The following is a 24,283-nucleotide window of genomic DNA, read 5'->3' on the forward strand; positions in this document are numbered from 1 at the left end:
TATTGAGGTCAGTATGTTAAAAGACAAGTTAAAAACATTAACCAAATACATCTCAGATCTAAAACTGTCTGACACTTTTTGATCAATGTGTTGTTTATTTTAATAAATGATCTAATATGTATGGAAAGATTTAAGCATGTGAAACTAAATTGAAAATGATATACTTTATTATAAAGAATGATGAAGGAATTAAACATCTCTAAAATCAACACTACCAGCTTCACATGTTTTAGTCACTGGATATTATTTATATACAGAAACTGTATTCATTCCACAGATATAAGTGTATATGAGAGTCTTAAAGGCCTTCTGAAAGCGAGGATAGAAAAATCCATAGATCAAAGGATTACAAGTTGAGTTAAAATATGCAAACCAATATAAAGCCTCAAAAACATCAGCTGGGGTCACAAAATTAATGAAAGGATCAACAGCAATGGCAATAGAATAAGGCAGCCAGCAGAGAAAGAAAACGCCCATAACAAGAGCCAGAGTTTTAGCTGCTTTTCTTTCTCTGTGTGCAGAGCTTTGACTGTTAACACCTGTGGTGGTCACAGACACTTTCTCTGACAAAACCTTTGCGTGTTTTTTCACAACATTGAATATGATGATATACAGAGAGCTCATTATAGTTCCTGGAATAATAAATGCCAAGATAAAACTAATTAGTCCCCATTCTTTGTTAAAAAACACAACACAGCCACCAAAACAAGACATCTGTAATATTAAAGCTTCAAGACCAACAGCAAACACCCCTGAAAACGCAATGCTAAAGCTGTACACAAATGAAAAGATCCATGTAAGGGTGATTAATACAGTCACAGTGTTGTTTGTGATCCTCATTTTGTACTTCAGAGGGTCACAAATGGCCCAGTATCTATCAATAGATATTAAACTAAGATGTATTAAAGAAGAGATACTGAACATTATGTCCAAGCTAGAATGAACTTTACAAGTAACATCTCCCAAAAACCAGCAGCCCTCGACAGATCGCACCATACTGTAGGGCATCACCAGTAAACCCAGCAGACAGTCACACACAGCCAATGACTGAACGATCAGATGAGTTGGAGACTGAAGCTGTTTGAAGTGAGAGATGGAGATGATGATCAGCAGATTCCCAAAAACTGTCATGAGGATCATGAGTAACATGAAAGCGTACATTGCCACTTTAACAACAGTAAGACGTTGAGCTCTAGGACAAGAGACTGGATGTAAAGGATAACAAAGGAAAATATTCTCAGTCTTATTGAAAGACATCGTGTCTGAGAGGACTTCCTTTGTACTGTAATTATAAACAGACAGTCAATTATAACACAAAGTTTAAACAAAATTACAACATGGTTAAGGGAAATATCTAAAGAAACATGAACATAAATACAGTACATGCTTATTCAATCTAACTTCCTAAATGAACGTGATATAGCTCAGATGTGTTCTTATATACAGATCAGGTCAGGTCTCAACCTCCCCAGCTGTATACGTAACTAACTGATACACAAACATTGTGACTCCAATGACTTGATGAGATTACAATAAAAAACTACTGTGTATTCTGGATTAAAGGTCAATGGAGGGGTTATAGATAATAAGGTGGATATTTACTAGGGATGTTTGGTTCGGTCCACATGGTCCAATACGCGCATGTGAATTGCAGTTGTTCGGTTTATTCATCCAAATCTGTCCGTTTTATATTCCCTGCACTTTGGTTACTGTGTGTGCACCCTCATGATCTGCGCATTGGGATATAACTTGAACGCCTTACAGTGAGTTGATATCCAGTAACCATATGCGCTAGCTGTTATGCTGAGTTTACACCAAACGCGTTTTGGGTGTCAAAATCGCGTCTACCACGCCTAGTTTGCCGCTTGAACACTTTGAATGCATTCGCGCGTGTAGAGCGGAGTAGACGTGCGGAAAAAGCAAGCATTTGACGCGCGTCCGAAGCAAAATCTGCTTCTTGTGGGAGGGGCAACTGCTGTGCGAGTGTCTGTTTGCAAGATGACTGATGTTACTTGTGCATTTATCAAGAGAGTTACCAGTTTGTATTGGGTAACCTTACAATAGGGGGAAATTAAACGGCGGGTCGATAAACGTCACATAACTCAAAAGTGAAGTGTGTATTACAACTTACCAGGTTGCCCAAAGTCCTTACTGACACTCTTCCAAGCGAGGTCCTTTTTATTCCTGTCTCTCATCTACAGAAATAACAACCTGTGTCATATAGCTTCGAGTGACTGCTTGAGTGAGTGACTCCGGGCAGGGCTGCCACCACAGCAGCAGGCAGGCTCCTGATTGGTTAACGTGGCGCGAAATTCCGCCAAAGTTCAAATTTTTCAACTCGGGCGTCAGCCGCAAATTCGCGTGAACCGCAAAATGCACAAAAGCATCATTCGCGCGTACCGCGCACAACGCTCAATTCGCGCCTTAGGCGCAAGCTTCACGCGCGAATGAGGCGGAAACGCGTCTTACGCTCCGCGCCGAACGCCTCTTCCGCGCCGCAGGACCTCCTGACGCGCGTCAACGCGTCTGCACATTGACATAACATTGAAATCACTCGCGCTTCACGCCTCTACCGTGGTTGGTGTAAACGCACCATTAGCGTTTATTGCTACTTGCAATGCAGGTGTCAGATTTAATTCGCACACACACAACATGGTAATCATGAACTGGCTGACAACAAAAAGAGGCAGCACAACTGTCTTAAATCTGATGTGTGGATTAATTATTTGCACAAGTAGATTACATAAAACATCAATGTAAAGATGCAAATTCGCGTGGGGCAATGCGAATGACACAAATGTCTGGTTTGTTATTGCCGCAAACGTGCGTCATTTATCTCAAACAGGTCTTCCGCGCAAGTTGAAAAAGTTCAAAGAAGAGAATTCGCATGATGAGGTAAATCCCACCAGTAATCTTGATGAGGAACGCATTTTTGGTTTCTACACTGCATAGAATGATGTTGGACTTAAAGGCGGAGTCCACGATGCTCGAAAAACGCTTTGGAAAAGGAGACGGGCCGACTACCAAAACACACTTATAGCCAATCAGCAGTAAGGAGCGTGTCTACTAATCGACATCCTTGCCAGGTTGCGTATGTTTGGGGCGGGTCTATCAACAGAAGGTCCAGATTCTATTGGGGTAGGGGCGTGTTTGTTTAGGTGATTTCAAATATCAACATTGGCTTTCAAACATCATGGACTCCGCCTTTAACAGTAGTGCAGTATTGTATAGCCTTCATTTACAATGTAAAGTTTTATTTACTAAGTACAGGTATGTAAAATGGCAATTTATGTTTACATGTGTTTATTTTCAAAATGTAAGAATTCACGTGTTCCCCGGTTTGAATAGGATATAATTTTTATATATCTTTATTTAATTATATATCTTATATTATTTTATCAATACACTAGAAATGTGTAAGATGATTTTTGCATTTACATAATATAAAGAGAATTGCAATTAAAACTAAACTTCTCACTGTTCCTGTTACCTAAGCATAGAATAATTTAGGCCAAACCATCAAAACCGAACCGAAAACCGCAGATAAGAACCGAAAATTGTATTGAACCATTGACTAACTGTATTGTTGCATCGCTAATACATATTAAGACATGCATGGAAAAATGTTTAGGTCATGTGGGAGGGCAAAAGATTGAGATAATATATGTGATTTTCACGAAAAAGATAACAGCCGATAAATGATATCCTTCAAAACAGTTCTTGCTCCCTCTTGCATCATGTTAATAGGATTAATGTTAATAATGTGGGTTAATATATTAAAAGAACAGTATGTAGGATTGTGGCCAAAACTGGTACTGCAATAACAAAACTTGTGGCTAAAATTGGTACAGCAATCACACAACTGGTGGCAATTACATAACATGACAAACATAAACATCAGGCTGCAACTCCACTTTTTAAATGACAATATCCTGGCTGGACCACTATTGTCAGTGATATAAGTATTTGAAATGAAAATTATTTCATAATGTCTGGTGACATATCAGGGCCATTTTATGATTAATTGATATAAATTTCTTACATACTGTTCCTTTAATGATGATGTTACACAGACTGTTAAACATATAGGGGCAGTTTCCCAAACAAGGCTTAAGTGTAGTCCAAGACCGAAATAGTTTTTTTGAGCTTTCTTAACTGAAAACACCTGGCACTGACATCTCTTACAATATATCAGTGTCATTGTTTTGTCTCAAGATGCATACCAGTAGTGTTTTTTGTAAGGCACGTGTTACGATCACTTTTTTCATCACAATAAGCTGTAAAGTCAGAAGTTCCATTTTTTTTCAATTCGGTGCCATATGGAGGTGTCCCATTGCCCATTAATTGCATGGGGGCCTTCCTTACACGCCCCAAATGACACAGAGCCGTTATTCGTACATTTGCCAATTGCCTCATGGGGGGCCTTACCGACCCCCGCAAATGACACGAAGCCATTATTCATACATTTGCCCATTATTGCATGGGGGGCCTTACCGACCCCCCTCCCCACCAAAAGTACACAAACCGGTTTTTCGTACATTTGCTCGTTATTTTCAAACTTTGTCTCCCTGTCTCAAAAGTTATCTTGTTGCGATCGGGGTGATGACCCAGACGCGGCGATGCGTCTGAAATTACAGAGAGTCCAGAGGAAAAAAGTACACTCGAGAGACTCGGGCTGGTGTCTTTCGAAAGCTCTCTCCGGCCCCATCAAAACGCCCCCACTTCTAATTCTCTAGGACCTCCCCTTCTGGAGATATAAAAAATAGATTTTATATTCAAATGCCAGTAGCCCTGCCACAGAGAAGGCCACTTGATCATAGGCTTGTTGGAAAGGTCTGGTCCGGAGCTTTCCAACGAACCCACATACAAGTCTCTACGACTATACTGGGCCGAAAAATAGAGCCCTAAACTAGACTCTTTTTCACCCATTTTCAAACTCAAAAACACTTCTCACCAAAATTTAACCAGGTGAATCAGCGTCTTCTGAAACTTGGTCCCTGGTGACAAAATTTCGGAACCCATACTTAAAAACGGACAGGACTTGGACCAAACTTTTGACCTCACCCGATCATCACCAAATTCGAACTGCGCGTAGAGCGTGCCGAGATTAAGATGGGTGCGCAGCAGGGGCGTAGGCAGAAAATGTATTTTGGGCGGGCCGGGGCAAAAGTGAGTGGGCCAATAGTTTATCCTAGAATAAAATGACTTAAATAATAATTAAACCTTAGAGTAGAAAAAAGAATAGACAATCTGCAAAAACAGTGACATCTTTCCTTTGCAATTTTCGTCGAAGGCAATAATAAAACACTGTCTAAACATGTTCAACCAACACATAGCTCAATAAAGGCTGGACAAACCAGGCCAGGCAGTCTTATTTAGGCTAGTCATTAGTGCAAAAACAGTTCACCTGAAATAAAGTAGGCTAAAAGTAACAGGAAATTGAAATAATGAAAACTCTCAGCAGAGCACGGTTTGAAATAAATAACAACACACTGCCTAATTTATATTAAATCAACCATATACAGTGCAATCATCTGGTGGAAATTAAGCTTTTGTGCCAAAAAATAGCAACTCGTTTAAATTAAACAATGTAACTTAACCTATAAGGCATACATCTATAAACAACACACCACTTTTTAGTTAAATCACTTCCCGAGCAAAAATTAAGGAAATGAGTTAAACAACAGGCTTACCTTTGTTGTTTTCATTCTACAAAACAAGACGCAAACGCCTGGGTTTAATGTTGAAAACAGAAATGATCTCATTATAGTCCAAAGAGTCACAGAGTTATTTTTCAAAAAAACAAAAGGCACATTTGAATAATAAAAATAAACAAAAAATGTATTTTGATTAAACTTGCCTTGGCGGGCCAAGGAGTTATGTGGGCGGGCCAGTGCCGCCCTGGCCCATTACCGGCTACGCCCCTGGTGCGCAGGTCCCAAACGCCTAGCTCGTTCCTGTGCCGAGATAGAGGCCTGACACGTGCCCGTAAATAGTTTAGCATTGTACGAATAATGGGTCCGTGTCATTTTTTTCCTATAAAGCCTCAGAGATTTCGACCACATTTCCGCAACACGGACAATGCCCAGATCGTGTCAAGGTCACTTTCGTGCACGTACAAGATTTTTAATCTCAGGCACTGAATTTAGGTCTTTACTCCAAATTTGAATTCCCGTAGCTTCGCTCCGCCATGAGGGCCATGCCCTCAACCTTGGAATTGTTGGAAAGTACTGTACCGGGGCTTCCCTACGAACCCAAGGTCAAGTGTCTCCAACCTTGCTCGGCCTAGAAAGAGAGCACTAAACTTTGGCATATTTCACTTGTTTTCTAACACAAAAAAACCCAAGTCCAAGCCTTATTCACACATTTTCAAATGTCCGTAGCTCCACCGCCAAGGTAGCCACGCCCTCGATCTTGGACTCGTCATAAAGGTCTATTGCAGGATCAATCCTTATTTACTTCTCCTCATCTTACTCGGCATTGGAAGGTTTCAATGTCTCTTGACAATATCTTTAGTCACTTGAAATGCAAATTTGACTGTTCCTTGTAAACTCATGTCACAGTGCTTTAACCATGGTTCAATCACCAGACTATAGGATCATAAAATCACAGCTTAACTCTCATCTGGTTTTAATAGAAATATTTGAAGAAAATATCTTGAAAAACTTTCTTCCAGTAAGTTACCTTCACTATACGGTTATAATTGAGAAACATTTATTATTTGAATCATGTATGATTAAACAGTTGTCATTTCCTCTGAATACTTTTGTATTAAACATCATCTTGGGTTTAAATGTCTCACATCACAAAACGTACAGCCTATTGAGTTAAAAACATTTGCCATTTATTTGTCAGAATTTAAACTGTCTGTTTGTGTTGTTTAACTTCTGCTGTTTATTATAATGACTGACATGATATGTATGATGTTCCCATTGAGATCATTACAGACATGGAGGTTTTTTTAGGAATTTTACTTTTAGGAATCAAAATTTTACTGTATGTCATCAATAACGTCAAATAAGCAAAAGATTTAATCATCCATAAAATATAGCATGTGAAACTACATTAAGAGAATAATAAACATTATTATAAACAATGGTAAAGGAATTAAATATATCTGAAATCTACGCTACCAGCTTCACAACATTTATTCAGTCACATTATTTATCTACAGAAACTTTATTCATTCAAATGTCAGAGTATCTGAATGATTGAATCCACAGATATAAGTGGATATGAGAGTCTTAAAGGCCTTCTGAAAGCGAGGATAAAAAAATCCATAGATTAAAGGATTAAAAGTTGAGTTAAAATATGCAAACCAACCTAAAGCCTCAAAAACATCAGCTGGGGTCACAAAATTAAGGAAAGAATCAATTGCAATGGCAATAGATAATGGCAACCAGCAAATAAAGAAAACGCCCATAACAAGAGCCAGAGTTTTAGCTGCTTTTCTTTCTCTGTGTGCAGAGCTTTGATTGTTAACACCTGTGGTGGTCACAGACACTTTCTCTGACAAAACCTTTGCGTGTTTTCTCACAACATTGAATATGATGATATACAGAGAGCTCATTATAGTTCCTGGAATAATAAATAACAAGATTACACAAGTCAGTCCCCATTCTTTGTTAATAAACACAGCACAACCACCAAAACAAGACATCTGTAATATATAAGCTTCAAGACCAACAGCATTCACCCCTGAAAACACAATGCTAAAGCTGTACACAAATGAAAAGATCCATGTTAAGGTGATTAATACAGTCACAGTGTTGTTTGTGACCCTCATTTTGTATCTCAGAGGGTCACAGATGGCCCAGTATCTATCAATAGATATTAAACTAAGATGTATTAAAGAACAAATACAGAGAGTTGAGTCCAAGCTACAATGAACTTTACAAATAACATCTCCCAAAAACCAGCAGCCATCGACAGATCGCACCATACTGTAGGGCATCACCAGTAAACCCAGCAGACAGTCACACACAGCCAATGACTGAACGATCAGATGAGTTGGAGACTGAAGCTGTTTGAAGTGAGAGATGGAAATGATGATCAGCAGATTCCCAAAAACTGTCATAAGGATCATGAGTGTAATGAAAGCGTACATTGCCACTTTAACAACAGTGAGACGATGAGCTCTAGGACAAGAGTTTGGATGTAAAGGATAACACAGGAGAAAAGTCTCATTGAAAGACATCGCGTCTGAGAGGACTTCTTTTGTAGTGTAATTTCAAACAGGTATTCAATTATAACACAAAATTTAAACAAAATCATTCTAGAAATTACAACATGTTGAATGCAAATATCTAAAGAAACATGAACATAAATACAGTACATGTCTATTCAATCTAACTTCCTAAATGAACGTTCATATGTTCATATGAATGTTCATATATACAGTTCAGGTCTCAACCTCCCCAGTTGTATACGTAACTAAGTGGTACACAAACATTGTGACTCATGAGATTAGAAAAAAATTAACTTTGTCTAAAAGGTCAATGGAGTGCACACTGTTAAAAAAATGTCAAAATACGTACCTCAACTGTCACTGAGTGAGTACCCTTTTAAAATGTCCAAATCATTAGAGATACAGATATGTACAATGGTACAATACTTATTTTTAAGGTAATATGAACTCTTTAGTACAAAGGTGTACTTTTGCCCCAGTGACAGCTGTGGTTAGAGGTCTTCTCAAGTCCAAAAAAATGTACCCGAACCGAAACGACCCGAATTGCTTTTTATCCGGAACGACAAACCCAAGAAAATTAGACCAAGTCCGAACCAAACCAGTGGCAATTTTTTTAAAACCTGACATGACCTGAACGGAACTGACATTTCTGCCGTCTACAACTCCACACTCACCAGTCATATATTTATTTTTCTTTGTTATCTGATAACAACACCAAGGTAACAGCAAAAATGTGCATTTAACTCTTTCCCCACAAGCATTTTTTAAAAGGTGCCAGCGGCAGCATTTTTAAGTTAAAAATGTTTAATGCCTTCCAGCGAATGTTCTTCTTTAAATATATAAACATACAATATATCAAATGAAAGAACAGACCCTCTTCTTTCATTAAAAAAATTCATTCTATCTTCTTTTGTTCTCTTTTAATCACAAATCAGATATGGGTAGGTTTCTTCAAAAATACTAAATTTTTAGCAAAATGCTGAGATAATTGCATTTTTGTGAAGGATTTAGGTGGACCTGTGAAGACCTCTAGATGTGGTACATATTTTGAATTTTTGTCTGGCAGTGTGGTTGAAAATAATCTTGTGGTAATTTACATATTATGAAATACATACTGTAACCGACAAATTGGGAACTCACTAGAGAGACCAATCTGCTGAGTGTAACTAGAAAGACACAATAAACATTGACATGCATTATTTGCATTTGCCGGCACACCCCACCGGGAGAGAATAAAAAATGACAGTGCGCTGCAGTATTTAGCTGAGGAGCCGAGCATAGAGACCCGGCTGCCTTAGCAGTGGTACAGTATGACGTCACATTGATTAATTGGGAACCCCAACCAAAACGCCATGATAGCTGCCCCTTCCAGTGCCCTGTGTAAGGCTCCTAGCTTCTTGCTATAGAGTAGCCAGGACAAGGTCTGACACAAAGAAAGCTGGTTACTGTTGTTCCTGCCTAACCCAACCAGTGATACTTAAATAACAACGGGAAGCCTACCCATTCCAGTGGTAAGGGAAACACTGTGGAAACTATGCCCACCTAGGAGATCTTTCAGTGGAGTTAACAATATGGAATAACCGCTAGGGGTTTTACTGTATATCAAAGTCTCTGGGGTGGCTTTAAGAGAGTACACCAGAGTACACCACACAGAGACAGCAAAGAAGCTCTGCAAAGGTAAACACATGGTATCCTGAGTGTCATTACATATGGACTCCAGGCCTAGCACAGGCTTTCAAGAAATCAACAATGAAAAGCCGGCACCAGAGCCTCTTCCACGTCTGGCTGTCAAGGCATTGGAGGAAGTGGTAGTGCCAAATGGAACATCGGAGACCCGAAGGATATGAGCGGTGCGCCCAGAGGTAGCCAGCTGACAGTGGCGCACTTTCAGCAGAGATACTTTAGCAACCTTCGGTATTCTACCATTAGAAAACATTTAACAGTCAGCTTGGCTAGTGTGAAGCTCCTCAGTCAGTCAGTAATGATCAGTAACATCTGTTATGCGTGTGACAGTAAGTTACAGTTTACATTTTACAGTTTCTTGCCAGAATTTAAAATTGCATTTTAATCTGTTCATTTAAAAACAACCTCTGGTCTTCTTCTTTGTATGGCAGCGTTGCACGGTTTTATGCTAAGCTTAAGCTCCCTTAAGGGGCTTTTGCTTTTAGTACGTCTTTTGCTTTTTTCTGCCTGTACCTCGTCCTGGACCAACAGACGCTTCTCTCTCCCTCTTGCTCTGTCATATCACGGCTTAGGAAAACTGCAGAGGCCTCTCTCTCCATTGCTTCTATCATCATCATGGGAACCTTGTATTCAAAAATGGGCCAAAGAAGCCTCGGCAGGATTCCGTGCTGGTACATCCAGGTTTTATACTTCACTTCAAGTTGTGTCCCTCATGGAATTTGAGTCTCCTTCAGGGTAAAGCGGAACCGTTCAATCACTTCTTTAGTACCAGTGACCTGGACGTGTCTGGCTTAAAACTCATCCTTTCCTATTGGATGATATTTTTGAGCCCCTGAATAAGCCACCTGCACCCAGGACTGAGGCTGCTGTTACAGTAAGGTCATCCATGAAGACTCTTATGGGTGGCTGCCAAGTACCAGATCTAGACATGGGGCCTCTATATTCCACCTCTTCTGATTAAACCATCATGTTCATGGCCAGAGTGAAGAGTGACACCGAGATTGTACAGCCGGTAATAATACCCTTCTCTAGCCGTTGCCAGTCAGATGTTAATGCTCCTGATGAAACTCAATTCGAAACAACTGCAGTAGTCCATTATGAGGCTGCGAATCATCTCGGGCACATGATGTCTTGTTAGGATGTCTTTGACCAACTTGTGGCGAATAAGATCCAGCTAGAGTACTGCAAGGTCTCCCCTGTTCTCCTTTGCCTCCATGAACAACTGGCTTACCACTCCTGTGTGCTCTATGCATCCAGGTACTCCTGGTACTCCCCCCTTCTGCACTGAGGTATCTATGTACCCAGAGTTGAACTAGTAACCTTGGGCACTGCTTATAAACCTTATAAGGTACTCCGCTGGGATCAGGAGCGAAACTTGATCTTGCTGCAATTACATCCTCTTTCACCTCTTTCAAGGTGAGCTCGGAGATGTTGGACTGAGCCGCAGGTTCTGGAGGTTTGATTAGCTTCTCGCAGGGACCAAGGTCTTGCTCCCTTGCAGCATCACTAAATGTGATAATGAGATTCATCTCCTCCGCCGAGCATGTAAGGTTGCCGCTTTTCTTCTGCCCCAGGAGACTCTTAGTACGGCCAAAGGGGTTGGAGATAAATGCCCTTCGCTTATGAGAATATGGAATGTAGTATTTACAAATGTTTACTCAGAGATTAATCTGCTGGAAAATGATGACATTTCTAACAAAAGCGCTTGAGATTTGAAAGCACAACTAGGGAGGCACCGAAATGAACATTCTTGGCCAAAACCGAAAAAAAGGAAACCAAGGCCGAAAACCGAAATTACCAAAAGCAATTATGTCAATTATTAGTAGCATTGCATTTATGGCTATGTCTGTGTATTAACTTTACTAGGGGTGTGACGGATCCCAAAACTCATGGTTCGGAACACATTACAGCAAGACACTTAACCCCTAGTTGCTCCAGAGGTGTGCAACCTCTGATATATAGCAATAGTAAGTCACTTTGGATAAAAGCATCAGCTAAATGAATTAATAAATAAATGAATAAATAAACATTAATGACACAGACTTAAGTATGTTAATTGAGGTTACTGTCTCTTTAAGACCAAATAAGCACAGACTGGTTTCTGACTGTAATCTATACATACATTTAAGACATAAACAAATGTTGTTGTTTTTTAGAAAAAGAATACTGTGGAGATCGTTTTGTTTGTGTGTGCCCTGTCAATAACAGAAAGATTTTAAGTTTGCTTGCTTTTGGAACCGTATATGCACTACTGAGTGCACTTAAACGCATGCGCACACACAGACGGAGGGCGCATTCCAAACGGGGCAGCATAAACAGTCGCTCCACATAAAAACGTTACGCTGTTTTTCAGTGCTCTATTCACCAAATGTTTTTTAATGGACAACAGTTTGAGACACATTAGCGCAACTCTCTCTAAAGTTTAAAAAAATCAAGAGTTTTGATCTTTGAAGGGCATAGGGATGATCACGTCTGACTGGAGCTGGACTGGACACATTCAACCGCATGTGCATCTGTGCGTACAGCAAGCTGCTCATTTTAGTGCCTTTTTGCGGTTGAATTGTTAAAAATCACTTGAATGTTAACATTTGCAAGCCTTTGAAACATGTGCAAATGCTAAACTTTCCCTACTTAAATTTACGCATTAATTCACGAATCGCATGCGCATCAGATTTCACATACATGTCTTGTAATAGATTATAATATACAATCTGAGGACTATTTACATCGTAACACTTGTATATGAGATTACACTCGCGTTCAAAACCAGCGATCAAACTTGTTTCTAAAAGTTGGCAGGTGCATAATACATAATATCCAAACAGCGCTGTCAAATATCGTGACGTCATCTGACTCGCTCGTTCCTCCAATGACTTCATGGAAAATATTGATAGACAGAACGTAAAGCCAATTAGATAACAAATCCAACGACCTTTGTGTGACGTTTTATTTCCTGGTGTGGAAACGGCATTTAATACGCTTATATAAGGATAAACAATTAAAAGAACGAATGTGTATGCATGTAAACAAAAGACTTTTATTTTGGGGCTGACTGGCACTCAGAAAAGGCACTAGTCGTACAAAACTCTTGCAAGAACCTCATTTTTGGGCCTATTGACTTCAAATGTGAAATATAACTTCTTTAGACTTGTGGCTTTGGCATCATTGCATTTCTAGGTTCCACACACATATTTATCATTAAGACTTTTAGTATTAGAAACATGTTACGCAAAAAAAAATGTTATTACAATGTACTTCAACCTATCTACCTTTTTAATATCTTAAAATAATTTTGAAACCTGGAAGCTCAAAGTGTCTTCTTTCTAATGATACCACAGTTATGATAAATGGTTTAGTAAAAACAGCCCTTTTAGTGAAAGTAGGTCTTTCGTGGTTTGGGCCAGAGTGGGGGGGCTTTTCAAGAGGTTAAATAAGACTTTTTTCAATTGAACCTCTCTCCAAATCAAATGACTGAACCCTACAGACTTATGGAGATTCTTCACAAATAAATGTCATATGCAGTTTTTAATTGTAAATTAAAACTTTATACTTGACCACAGTGTGATTTGTGTTTAATATGTTTATAAATGACACTCATTCAAACACTCAAACAAAGTTTAGTTACTGTACAGTATGATGCAATGTCTGTGTTTATCACACATACACACACACTTAGTTATGCTTAGTTATGATGTAATGTCTTTGTTTATCACACAAACACACAGCAGCACCCAGGAGTCTTATTATAATTTCTCACTTTTAACAGCATTTACCTTGCAAAGGTCCTCACTTCTCATTGTTGACAGTCACTTATCAAGGTGTCACAGATTTGCTGTCACATCTTGCATCAGATCAACCCTGTTTGTCCAAGCATTGATGATCATATAGTGTTAAACACTAAATGCTGTAAAATGTCTTAAATAACCTTGAAATTACTTTTAATGAAATTTGACTTTTTTGGACTGTGTGAACTGGTTTTACAGTGCCTTACTGTGGTGCAGTTGTCAGACCACAAAACCATAGTCTGGGTATTATGATGAAAACACCTGATATTTCAGACTGAAATTATATATAAGCTATCGTTTGGCCTTATTCTACCATATTAACCATTTAAAAGTTACTAATAGAAATACTTAAATATCTTAAAAAAATGTTGTTTAAGTGAGTAGTGAGTTAAGTAAGTTAGACATGTAATGAATAAGCATGTGGATTGGATCATTATGGGTCAGAAAATCAGCCAGTTAGTGTCACGGTCTTGTCAGACATCTGTGCTAGATGTAGGTCTGAGTGCATCTGGCAGGACCGTGGCAGTATCATGTTCTGTGTGGGGGCATGTGGAATCACATTGTGTGTGTGGCTTCCACATGTTCCCGGTGTCTTGTTGCTGTCGTGATCTTGCCAGACCTTAGTATAGGTTCAGGTCTGTGTTAGAGGGCAAGATTATGGCAGCATTGTGTGTACGTGGGAACACGTGTGCTTCACATCATGTTTGTGTGACACGTGTTCCCAGTGTTTTGTGGCTGTCATGGTCTTGCCTGACTTTGGTTATAGTCCAGGTCGGATGTTGGCAAGATTATGGCAGCATTGTGTTTATGTGGGAATACGTGTGTTTTCACATCATGTATGTGTAACACGTGTTCCCAGTGTCTTGTCACTTTTACCCTTCTCCCTTATGTACTCGTGTCTTAAGTGATTAATTATGTTCACCTGTTCCCCATTGATGTGCTGTCTATATAATGCCCTTGTGTTCTCTGTGTGGTGTGCGTGCGTTGTCGTTGTTCAGTGTTCATGTATTCTGTGACCTGTTCATATATTCCCGTGTTTATTTGTGTTTCATCACATGGTTTGTTATTCCTTGTTTTACCCCATCGTGGGTGTTTCTTTTATGTTCTGTAAATAAATTCATAGTTATATTTTCATACATTTCCTCTGCGTTTGGGTTCATCCTTTTGTTTTCACTTCCCGGTGTAGAACCGGTCGTGACAGAACGCACGCACCAAAACTGAACCCAGCGAGGATGTTTGCTGGCAGCCGCCTGGCGATACGGTGAAGAGGATCCCGTCCCGCATACGAGTCGGGTTACGAGTTTTATGACCCACTCGTATGCGGACCCGAGGTGAATGCCAGGCGGCAACCAACTGGGCTTGCTGGACCCCGCCAGACTCAGTCCAGCGTGAGGGGGATTATGACCGGCGTCATCAGGATGGGGAGGTCGAATTCCGTCTCCCCGACGCTAGAGACTAACCCAGTGACCAGTGGCCTTTCAGAGCTCCCGGTGTCTGGACGAAGGAGGAGGAGAACAAGGAAAGTCTCGCAGCCGGCACAGTCGGAGACACGTCACTCGCCGGCGCAGTCGGAGACACGTCACCCGCCGGCGCAGCCGGAGACTCGTCACTCGCCGGTGCAGCTGGAGACTCGTCACCAACCGGCGCAGCCGGAGACTCGTATCCCGCCGGCACACCCAGAGACACGTCATCCACCGATGCAGCCGGAGACACGTTATCCGCCGGTGCAGTCGGAGACACGTCATCAGCCGGTGCAGCCGGAGACACGTCACCAGCCGGTGCAGCCGGAGAGACGTCACCCGCCGGCGCAGCCGGGGACCCGGTACCCGGTACCCGCCGGCGCAGCCGGAGACCCGTCACCCCCCGGCGCAGCCGGGGACACGTCACCAGTCGGCTTTTCAGCCGCGGGACTTTAGGACTCATGTTCACCATGGACAGTTTGTTCCCCCTGTTTTTGCCCCACCACCCCTTCATCATATATTGTTTTTGTTGAATCACCCTAATCCGTTTGTCACATATGTTTGTTTACCTTTGTTGTTTGTGGTAATGTTGTCGTGGTTGTCTTCTGTTGTGCAGTCTTTCGTTCCTCGTGTTTAATGTTTTTTTTGTTTTTGTTTGTGACGTCTTGTATCCGTCTTTAAAGAGGGGGGTACTGTCATGGTCTTGTCAGACATCTGTGCTAGATGTAGGTCTGAGTGCATCTGACAGGACCGTGGCAGTATCATGTTCTGTGTGGGGGCATGTGGAATCACATTGTGTGTGTGGCTTCCACATGTTCCCGGTGTCTTGTTGCTGTCGTGATCTTGCCAGACCTTAGTATAGGTTCAGGTCTATGTTAGAGGGCAAGATCATGGCAGCATTGTGTGTACGTGGGAACACGTGTGCTTCACATCATGTATGTGTGACACGTGTTCCCAGTGTTTTGTGGCTGTCATGGTCTTGCCTGACTTTGGTTATAGTCCAGGTCGGATGTTGGCAAGATTATGGCAGCATTGTGTTTATGTGGGAACACGTGTGTTTTCACATCATGTATGTGTGACACGTGTTCCCAGTGTCTTGTCACTTTTACCCTACTCCCTTATGTACTCGTGTCTTAAGTGATTAATTATGTTCACCTGTTCCCCATTGATGTGCTGTCTATATAATGCCCTTGTGTTCTCTGTGTGGTGTGCGTGCGTTGTCGTTGTTCAGTGTTCATGTATTCTGTGACCTGTTCATATATTCCCGTGTTTATTTGTGTTTCATCACATGGTTTGTTATTCCTTGTTTTACCCCATCGTGGGTGTTTCTTTTATGTTCTGTAAATAAATTCATAGTTATATTTTCATACATTTCCTCTGCGTTTGGGTTCATCCTTTTGTTTTCACTTCCCGGTGTAGAACCGGTCGTGACAGTTAGAGATAAGAGAAAGTATCTTGTGATGGTGTGCAGACAGTATAAACTAGTGAATATTATTTATGTCAACCAGTGACATATATCCTTTTGAGTGGTTGACTATAATACAGTAATTATTCAGACAGTGGAAACTTACACAACACATTAAAACATGTTTAACCTCTGCTGTTCATTATAATAAGTGGTTTAATATGTATGATGTTCTTATTGAGACCAATACAGGCCAAAATGATTATTAGTTAACTTTATTGTAAGGAATTTATTACCTCAAATCATCAGTACAACCCTCAATATATCTGTTCAGTCATTGACATTTGAATGAATATGATGTCTGATAATCAGAGTATCTGAATGATTGAATCCACAGATATAAGTGGATATGAGAGTCTTAAATGCCTTCTGAAAGCAAGGATAGAAAAATCCATAGATCAAAGGATTACAAGTTGAGTTTAAATATGCAAAACAACCTAAAGCTTCAAAAACATCAGCTGGGGTCACAAAATTAAGAAAAGGGTCAACAGCAGTGGCAATAGCATAAGGCAGCCAGCAGAGAAAGAAAACGCCCATAACAAGAGCCAGAGTTTTAGCTGCTTTTCTTTCTCTGTGTGCAGAGCTTTGACTGTTAACACCTGTGGTGGTCACAGACACTTTCACTGACAAAACCTTTGTATGTTTTTTCACAACAGTGAATATGATGATATACAGAGAGCTCATTATAGTTCCTGGAATAATAATTGCCAAGATTACACAAATTAGTCCCCATTCTTTGTTAAAAAACACAACACAGCCACCAAAACAAGACACCTGTAATATAAAAGCTTCAAGACCAACAGCATTCACCCCTGAAAAAACAACAGAAAAGCTGTACACAAATGAAAAGATCCATGAAAAGGTGATAAATACAGTCACAGTGTTGTTTGTGACCCTCATTTTGTACTTTAGAGGGTCACAGATGGCCAAGTATCTATCAATAGATATTAAACTAAGATGTATTAAAGATGAGATACCGAAGGTCATGTCCAAACTAGAATGAACTTTACAAATAACGTCTCCCAAAAACCAGCAGCCCTCAACAGATCGCACCATACTGTAGGGCATCACCAGTGAACCCAGCAGACAGTCACACACAGCCAATGACTGAACGATCAGATGAGTTGGAGACTGAAGCTGTTTGAAGTGAGAGATGGAGATGATGATCAGCAGATTCCCAAAAACTGTCATGAGGATCATAAGTGAAACAAAAGCATACATTGTCACTTTAACCACAGTGGGACGATGAGCTCTCGGACAAGAGTCTGGATGTAAAGGAAAACAAAGGAGAATATTCTCAGTCTCATTGGAAGACATCACGTCTGCCTGAAAATCTGACAGGACTTCCTTTGTAATAATTAACAGGTGGACAATTATAACCCAAAGTTTATACAAAATAATTTTAGATATTACAACATGGTTAAGACAAATATCTAAAGAAACATTAACATGAATACAGTACATGCCTATTCAATCTAACTCCCCAAATGAACGTGATATAGCTCAGATGTGTTTATTTATACAGTTTAGGTCAGGTCTCAACCCCTCCCCAGCTGTATACACTCTAAAAAATTTGCTGTAATTTTGCAGCTGGTTGCCAGTAACTTACTGTAGAAGATAAAGTCAAAAAATGTTTCATGTTCATTTAACTTTGAACAAAATGTTGCCAGTAAATAACATAAATGTAAAATCTACAGTAAGTTACTGGCAGCTAGTTGCCAGTAATACCCATTAATACTGTAATTTCTACAGACATTTTTTACAGTGTACGTAACGAACTGATACACAACCATAGTGGGTGCTTCTCAATTCTTTTTGTGCATTAATTAAACGAATTCTTAATGTATTAAGTAGAATGGAATATCCTTACTCTCTGTGTAAAATATATTATCAAATAAAGTATAAAAATAATAAATATAAAAAAATTATCAAAATAAAATATAAAGTGCATTGAAACCCCTAAAATATTTGACAAGAAAAATAAAGTGAAATTGTTAGAATTCAAGACATTCTTAAAAGTGCTGTAAAATAAATATATATGTGTCTATACCACTGATCATTTATATAGGTCGGTGGCCTATACATTTCAATTCAATTCAATTTTATTTATATAGCGCTTTTCACAATTTGGTAATTGTATCAAAGCAGCTTTACATTAATAGAAGCAGTGAAAAGCACAGAAAATCGCTTTTGAATATTAAATATGCTAGAGGTGGGCGGAATGAGTGAAGCGTCTTTTGCTAGTTTAAACTTGGCGCAAATATCATTTACACATTTAGCGCCACGTTGTTTAAATAGCAAATGCATAGCAAATGCATTTGCGCCCAATTTTGGGCAGAGCTACTGCGCATCCATGTGTTTGATAAGCAAATGCACGTTGTCGTCCCATTTATAGGCACATATTACTAAAGCACTCATTAAATAACAAAACCAATATTGCGTCATTGACTTTAGACAAGGTTTTAGTTGGTCAATGGCATTCTGGTCTGAAAATGAGGTGTTTTCAGGCGCATAGTCTATTTTTGTAGCATCAAAATAACAATGTCATTGACCAACTAAAACCTGGTCTAAAGTCAATGATGCAATATTGTTTTTGTTATTTAATATGCGTGTTATTAATATGTGCCTATAAACGAGACGTCAACGCACATTTGCTTATCACACAAGTGGATTCGCAGTAGCACACACGTGTTTAACTGTGAAAAATTTAAGAATTGAAATGTAAAGATTATTTTTGAGTATTTTGGGCAATAATAAGGACCGATTATGAGCCGTACGAAGGCGTAAACAGCTGCTTCACCTGTAGCCTTGTAAAACAAACTGTGCATATTTTGTTCATACATGTATGCAAATGTACGAAAGTTTACACAGTACATATATTGGCCCTCATTTATTAATCTAACGTAGAAACAAGCGCCGACCCGTGTGCAAATATCATCTTACGACAGGGTTCACGTGTGATTCATGAAACATTTCTATACCACCAATCTCATTGTACAAATAACCGTCCATTGATAAATGTGGTGGATGAAAACTATTGTAATTTAAATATAACGGCAATAAAAATGTAGCCTCGCCCCTAGAGTTCATGACATGAAGAAACGTAACCCAGACACGCAAAGAAAGTCTCCATGGATACTGAACTTTAACTTTTCAAGTTCAAATGAAGTAGCTTGAAAAGCAATACAAAAAGATGTCGGGGACATGCAGTTTGGAGCCAGATCACTGAAGAGAAATTGATCTTGTACGGCTTGGATGGCTGTTGAAAGTTGTTAAAGCTTTAAAGGACTAACTATAGTAATTGCTATAGTTTTTATGATAAAAACAAACATCTTAAATGCCAACTCAAAACTTGCATACACGAGGTGAAACTTGGCGTGAGATTTGATCGTAGCCACTGCTCGTCCATTGATAAATCCAAGTTAGTTTCTGTCGTACGCTGGTTTCATTAATGATGGCCATTGTTTTTATTGACCTGAACAACTTTTGCCCTGACATTCAGAAGCTCTTTCCAACTGTAAATCGACCATTTTGGATTTTGTGAAAAGTGCATGGGCGATCTTTTAAATACTCTACCTATAGAATTTATGTGATCGTCATCAAACTTGGACAACATTATGCCAAAACATTGAAAAATATTGCTAAATTGCGAATGGACTTTTGATATCCCAAACACTGTTGTCATGGGGAAAAGGAAAACATTAAGTGTCCAGGATTTTTCCTGCCTAGATTTTGGAAGCGGATGCCACATCTAAATCTCTAGCAGCCTCCGGCTCTTGACAGGTTTCTCTGTATGTGTCTTTACAAAAACACGAACATCCTCGCACTCAGTGGATTGTCACTAGTAAGTGCTGTTTTGGCTTTACGCTGTTTCACTATCAGCACAGTGAGGTGCGTACTAAACTTTATAACAAGAATTGCAATTTATGAAGTTTTCACCTAAAAGCAGTATATCAGCTGTGATATATTGGCTATATTTGTAAATGAACACTGCTGCTTAGGGGCAATGTTGTTTTAATAAATGTAATGTTTTATAAAATAAAAAAGTTAATATTTGTCATTTTCTTTAATCATTTAATTATTAAACACTCTAAATATGTTGCATGTAAAATGTTAAGCCACGGTACACACATATACAGTATGTGCACATCAGGATAGCACCACCTAATTTTGATTAGGAAAAACCCTGGTGTCTCATAACCATTAAGTGATTTGGGTCAAACTTAAACTGTATGTCGGGTTAAAGGAACACGCCCACATTTTGGGAATTTAGCTTATTCACCGTATCCCCCAGAGTTAGATAAGTCCATACATACCTCTCTCATCTCCGTGCGTGCTGTAACTCTGTCTGACGCAGCCCCCGCTAGCTTAGCTTAGCACAAAGACTGGAAATGCATGGCTCCAGCTAGTATACTGCTCCCAATAAGTGACAAAATAACGCGATCATTTTCCTATTTATGTGTTGTGATTTGTATAGTCAAACCGTGTACAAATAACAAGGTGATATGAGACACAGCGATCTTTTAACAGTATACATACTGAGAACTATATTCTCTGAAGACGAAGCACTGCCGCATGGGCGGAGTGATTTGCACAACTCTGACCGAATTCTCTGCTCCTCACCAGGGGCTTCTCGTGTGCTGCGAGCAGATCACTCCGCCCATGCGGCAGTGCTTCGTCTTCAGAGAATATAGTTCTCAGTATGTATACTGTTAAAAGATCGCTGTGTCTCATATCACCTTGTTATTTGTACACGGTTTGACTATACAAATCACAACACATAAATAGGAAAATGATCGCGTTATTTTGTCACTTATTGGGAGCAGTATACTAGCTGGAGCCATGCATTTCCAGTCTTTGTGCTAAGCTAAGCTAGCGGGGGCTGCGTCAGACAGAGTTACAGCACGCACGGAGATGAGAGAGGTATGTATGGACTTATCTAACTCTGGGGGATACGGTGAATAAGCTAAATTCCCAAAATGTGGGCGTGTTCCTTTAAGGTGGCTGATCACGGATGTGGTTATTTTGGGTCACAGTTATAGCCCCGCCAACTGGCAACAGGTAGTAAGTCACATACTGTACAACATATCCTAAAAAGTCCACAGATTTTTTCCACTTAAATGCATGTCTTGCTTGCTTAAAGTGAGAATGGTCTGTTGTGAACAGGCTTGGTTGTGATCATGAAGCTGAATAGTGTGAATACTTAAAGAAAATATATTCTAGTAAGTTACGTTCACTAAGGTCATAATTCAGAAACATTTGAATCATGACTTTATTCATGTATGATTAAACAGTTCTCATTTCCTCTGAATGCTTTTGTATTAAACATCAACTTGGGTTTAAATGTCTCATATCCAAAATATACAGACTACTGTGGTCATGACTTTTAAAGACAAGTTAAAAAAATTGGCCATATACATCTCAGATCTAAAACCGTCTGGCACTTTTTGCTCACTGTGTAGTTTGACCTCTGCTGTTTATTATAATGACTGATCTAATATGTATGATGTTCCCATTGTGATCAGTACAGGCCTAGAGGATTTTTCAGACTCAAATATTTACTGTGTTTCAATAACATCAAATTAGAAAAATAAACAATAGCATGTGAAACAACATTTATTCAGTCACTGGTTATTATTTATCTACAAAAACTGTATTTATTCAAATGTCAGAGTATCTGAATGATTGAATCCACAGATATAAGTGAATATGAGAGTCTTAAAGGCCTTCTGAAAGCGAGGATAGAAAAATCCATAGATCAAAGGATTACAAACTGAGTTAAAATATGCAAACCAAAATAAAGCCTCATAAACATCAGCTGGGGTCACAAAATTAAGGAAAGGATCAATAGCAGCAGTAATAGATAAAGGCAGCCAGCAGAGAAAGAAAACGCCCATAACAAGAGCCAGAGTTTTAGCTGCTTTTCTTTCTCTGTGTGCAGAGCTTTGACTGTTAACACCTGTGGTGGTCACAGACACTTTCTCTGACAAAACCTTTGCATGTTTTTTCACAACGTTGAATATGATGATATACAGAGAGCTCATTATAGTTCCTGGAATAATAAATTACAAAATGACACTAGTAAGTCCCCATTCTTTGTTAAAAAACAGAACACAGTCACCAAAACAAGACATCTGTAATATTAAAGCTTCAAGACCAACAGCATTCATCCCTGAAAACACAACAGAAAAGCAGTACACAAATGAAAAGATCCATGTAAGGGTGATCAGTACAGTCACAGTGTTGTTTGTGATCCTCGTTTTGTACCTCAGTGGGTCACAGATGGCCCAGTATCTATCAACAGATATTAAACTAAGGTGTATTAAAGAAGAGATACTGAAGGTCAAGTCCAAGCTCGAATGAACTTTACAAACAACATCTCCCAAAAACCAGCAGCCCTCGACAGATCGCATCATACTGTAGGGCCAGACCCGGCGCCAGACACAAATTGACGGACGGGCATTTCATTTTTCAGGGGGGGGGGCACAGATGAGAGCAACGTCACTGAAATGCATAATATCATTAAGTATGAATTAAGTGGACAAAAAAGCAAGGAAGAACTAACATACCTCTCCATTAACGCAATACAACGGAGAAGTCGTAAAGATTGGACCTAGCTTACTGAAGCAATCTAAACGCAAATAAAACACGTCGCAGGGCTCGACATCAACGCTTGTCCGGTTAATATCAGAGACAAGTGGATTTTTTAAAAGGCCAAGTGAAAGAGAATTTACTTACTCGACCGAACAAGTAGCCTAGTCTGATTAGAAACGCCAATAACAATCACCAAAACACGATAATGATTCTGCATCCTTTAATCAATGGCGACCGAAAGTGCATAATGTAAAAACGCAAAGTTAAACAAATAAGCACAGCAAACACAAAGTGTGTTAACAAAGTGGGTTAAACATACTGCGGTAAAAATGTGGATTTTTTAATAACATGATACAGTTAAGCAGCATCATATCACGGTTGAAAATGTGACAGATTTAATGACAGTTCACTAAACAAGTAATTAATATTAAGCCACTTACATTTTGGACGCAATGTTGACTGTTTTTGTTGTTCCAGCAGCGAAAATAGTGAAAGATAACAGCAGAACCATAACGTGTCAGTCTCACTGCAGGCAGCACTCCATCGTGTCTTAACATTAAGCCGTGGCGCGCTTAGCAAACAACCAAACATTTCCGCGCTCACTACTGACAAACCAATCAAATTCGTTTAAAATATATATATTTTTAAATCAGACCAAACACATTTTTATTTTTATTCATGAGTTATATATGTACAAAACAATAACTTTTAATTAATAACAGTGGCCTATTGATAAAAACATGGAGCTGGTGAACAGGTGAAGGGAGACCGCAGGTTCGTCCAGGGCGGGCCCTAGTGACTCACAGGGCGGGCCCGGCCCCCTAAAGCCCGCCCATGGCGCCGGGACTGTGTAGGGCATAACCAGTAAACCCTGCAGACAGTCACACACAGCCAATGACTGAACGATCAGATGAGTTGGAGACTGAAGCTGTTTGAAGTGAGAGATGGAGATGATAATCAACAGATTCCCAAAAACTGTCATGAGGATCATGAGTAACATGAAAGCGTACATTGCCACTTTAACAACAGTGAGCCGATGAGCTCTAGGACAAGAGTCTGGATGTAAAGGATAACACTGGAGAATATTCTCAGTGTCATTGAAAGACAT

At 39.6% G+C, this 24,283-nt stretch overlaps 3 protein-coding genes and 1 pseudogene across 3 annotated transcripts; all 4 read right to left on the reverse strand.

The window, feature by feature from the left end:
• Window positions 1-243: 243 nt before the first annotated feature.
• Window positions 244-5,022, reverse strand: LOC129429992 (trace amine-associated receptor 2-like). Its single transcript, XM_055187003.1, has 2 exons — window positions 4,955-5,022; window positions 244-1,282 (listed from the first exon to the last, which is right to left on the reverse strand). The coding sequence occupies exons 1-2, from the start codon at window positions 5,020-5,022 to the stop codon at window positions 244-246; spliced, it is 1,107 nt and encodes a 368-aa protein (XP_055042978.1).
• A 2,161-nt stretch (window positions 5,023-7,183) lies between these two features.
• On the reverse strand, window positions 7,184-8,197 carry LOC141350303 (trace amine-associated receptor 3-like). Its single transcript, XM_073855403.1, has one exon. It carries the CDS (start codon window positions 8,195-8,197, stop codon window positions 7,184-7,186), a length of 1,014 nt encoding a protein of 337 aa, XP_073711504.1.
• Window positions 8,198-16,851: 8,654 nt separating this feature from the next.
• Window positions 16,852-17,898, reverse strand: LOC129429991 (trace amine-associated receptor 4-like). Its single transcript, XM_055187002.2, has one exon. The coding sequence runs from the start codon at window positions 17,896-17,898 to the stop codon at window positions 16,852-16,854; it is 1,047 nt and encodes a 348-aa protein (XP_055042977.2).
• Window positions 17,899-22,238: 4,340 nt separating this feature from the next.
• Window positions 22,239-24,283, reverse strand: LOC129429964 (trace amine-associated receptor 4-like; annotated as a pseudogene).

This window comes from Misgurnus anguillicaudatus, chromosome 18 (genome assembly GCF_027580225.2).
Source record: "Misgurnus anguillicaudatus chromosome 18, ASM2758022v2, whole genome shotgun sequence".
Lineage (NCBI taxonomy): Eukaryota > Metazoa > Chordata > Actinopteri > Cypriniformes > Cobitidae > Misgurnus > Misgurnus anguillicaudatus.

Excerpts from the sequence above, each read along its gene's own strand:
- LOC141350303 (XM_073855403.1), bottom strand. The coding sequence starts at position 8,197 with ATGTCTTTCAATGAGACTTTTCTCCTGTGTTATCCTTTACATCCAAAC.
- LOC129429992 (XM_055187003.1), bottom strand. The coding sequence starts at position 5,022 with ATGGGTTCCGAAATTTTGTCACCAGGGACCAAGTTTCAGAAGACGCTG. Across the intron at positions 1,283-4,954 it reads ATTCACCTGGTTAAATTTTG|TACAAAGGAAGTCCTCTCAG; the intron begins GTGAGAAGTGTT and ends TTATAATTACAG.
- LOC129429991 (XM_055187002.2), bottom strand. The coding sequence starts at position 17,898 with ATGTCTTCCAATGAGACTGAGAATATTCTCCTTTGTTTTCCTTTACAT.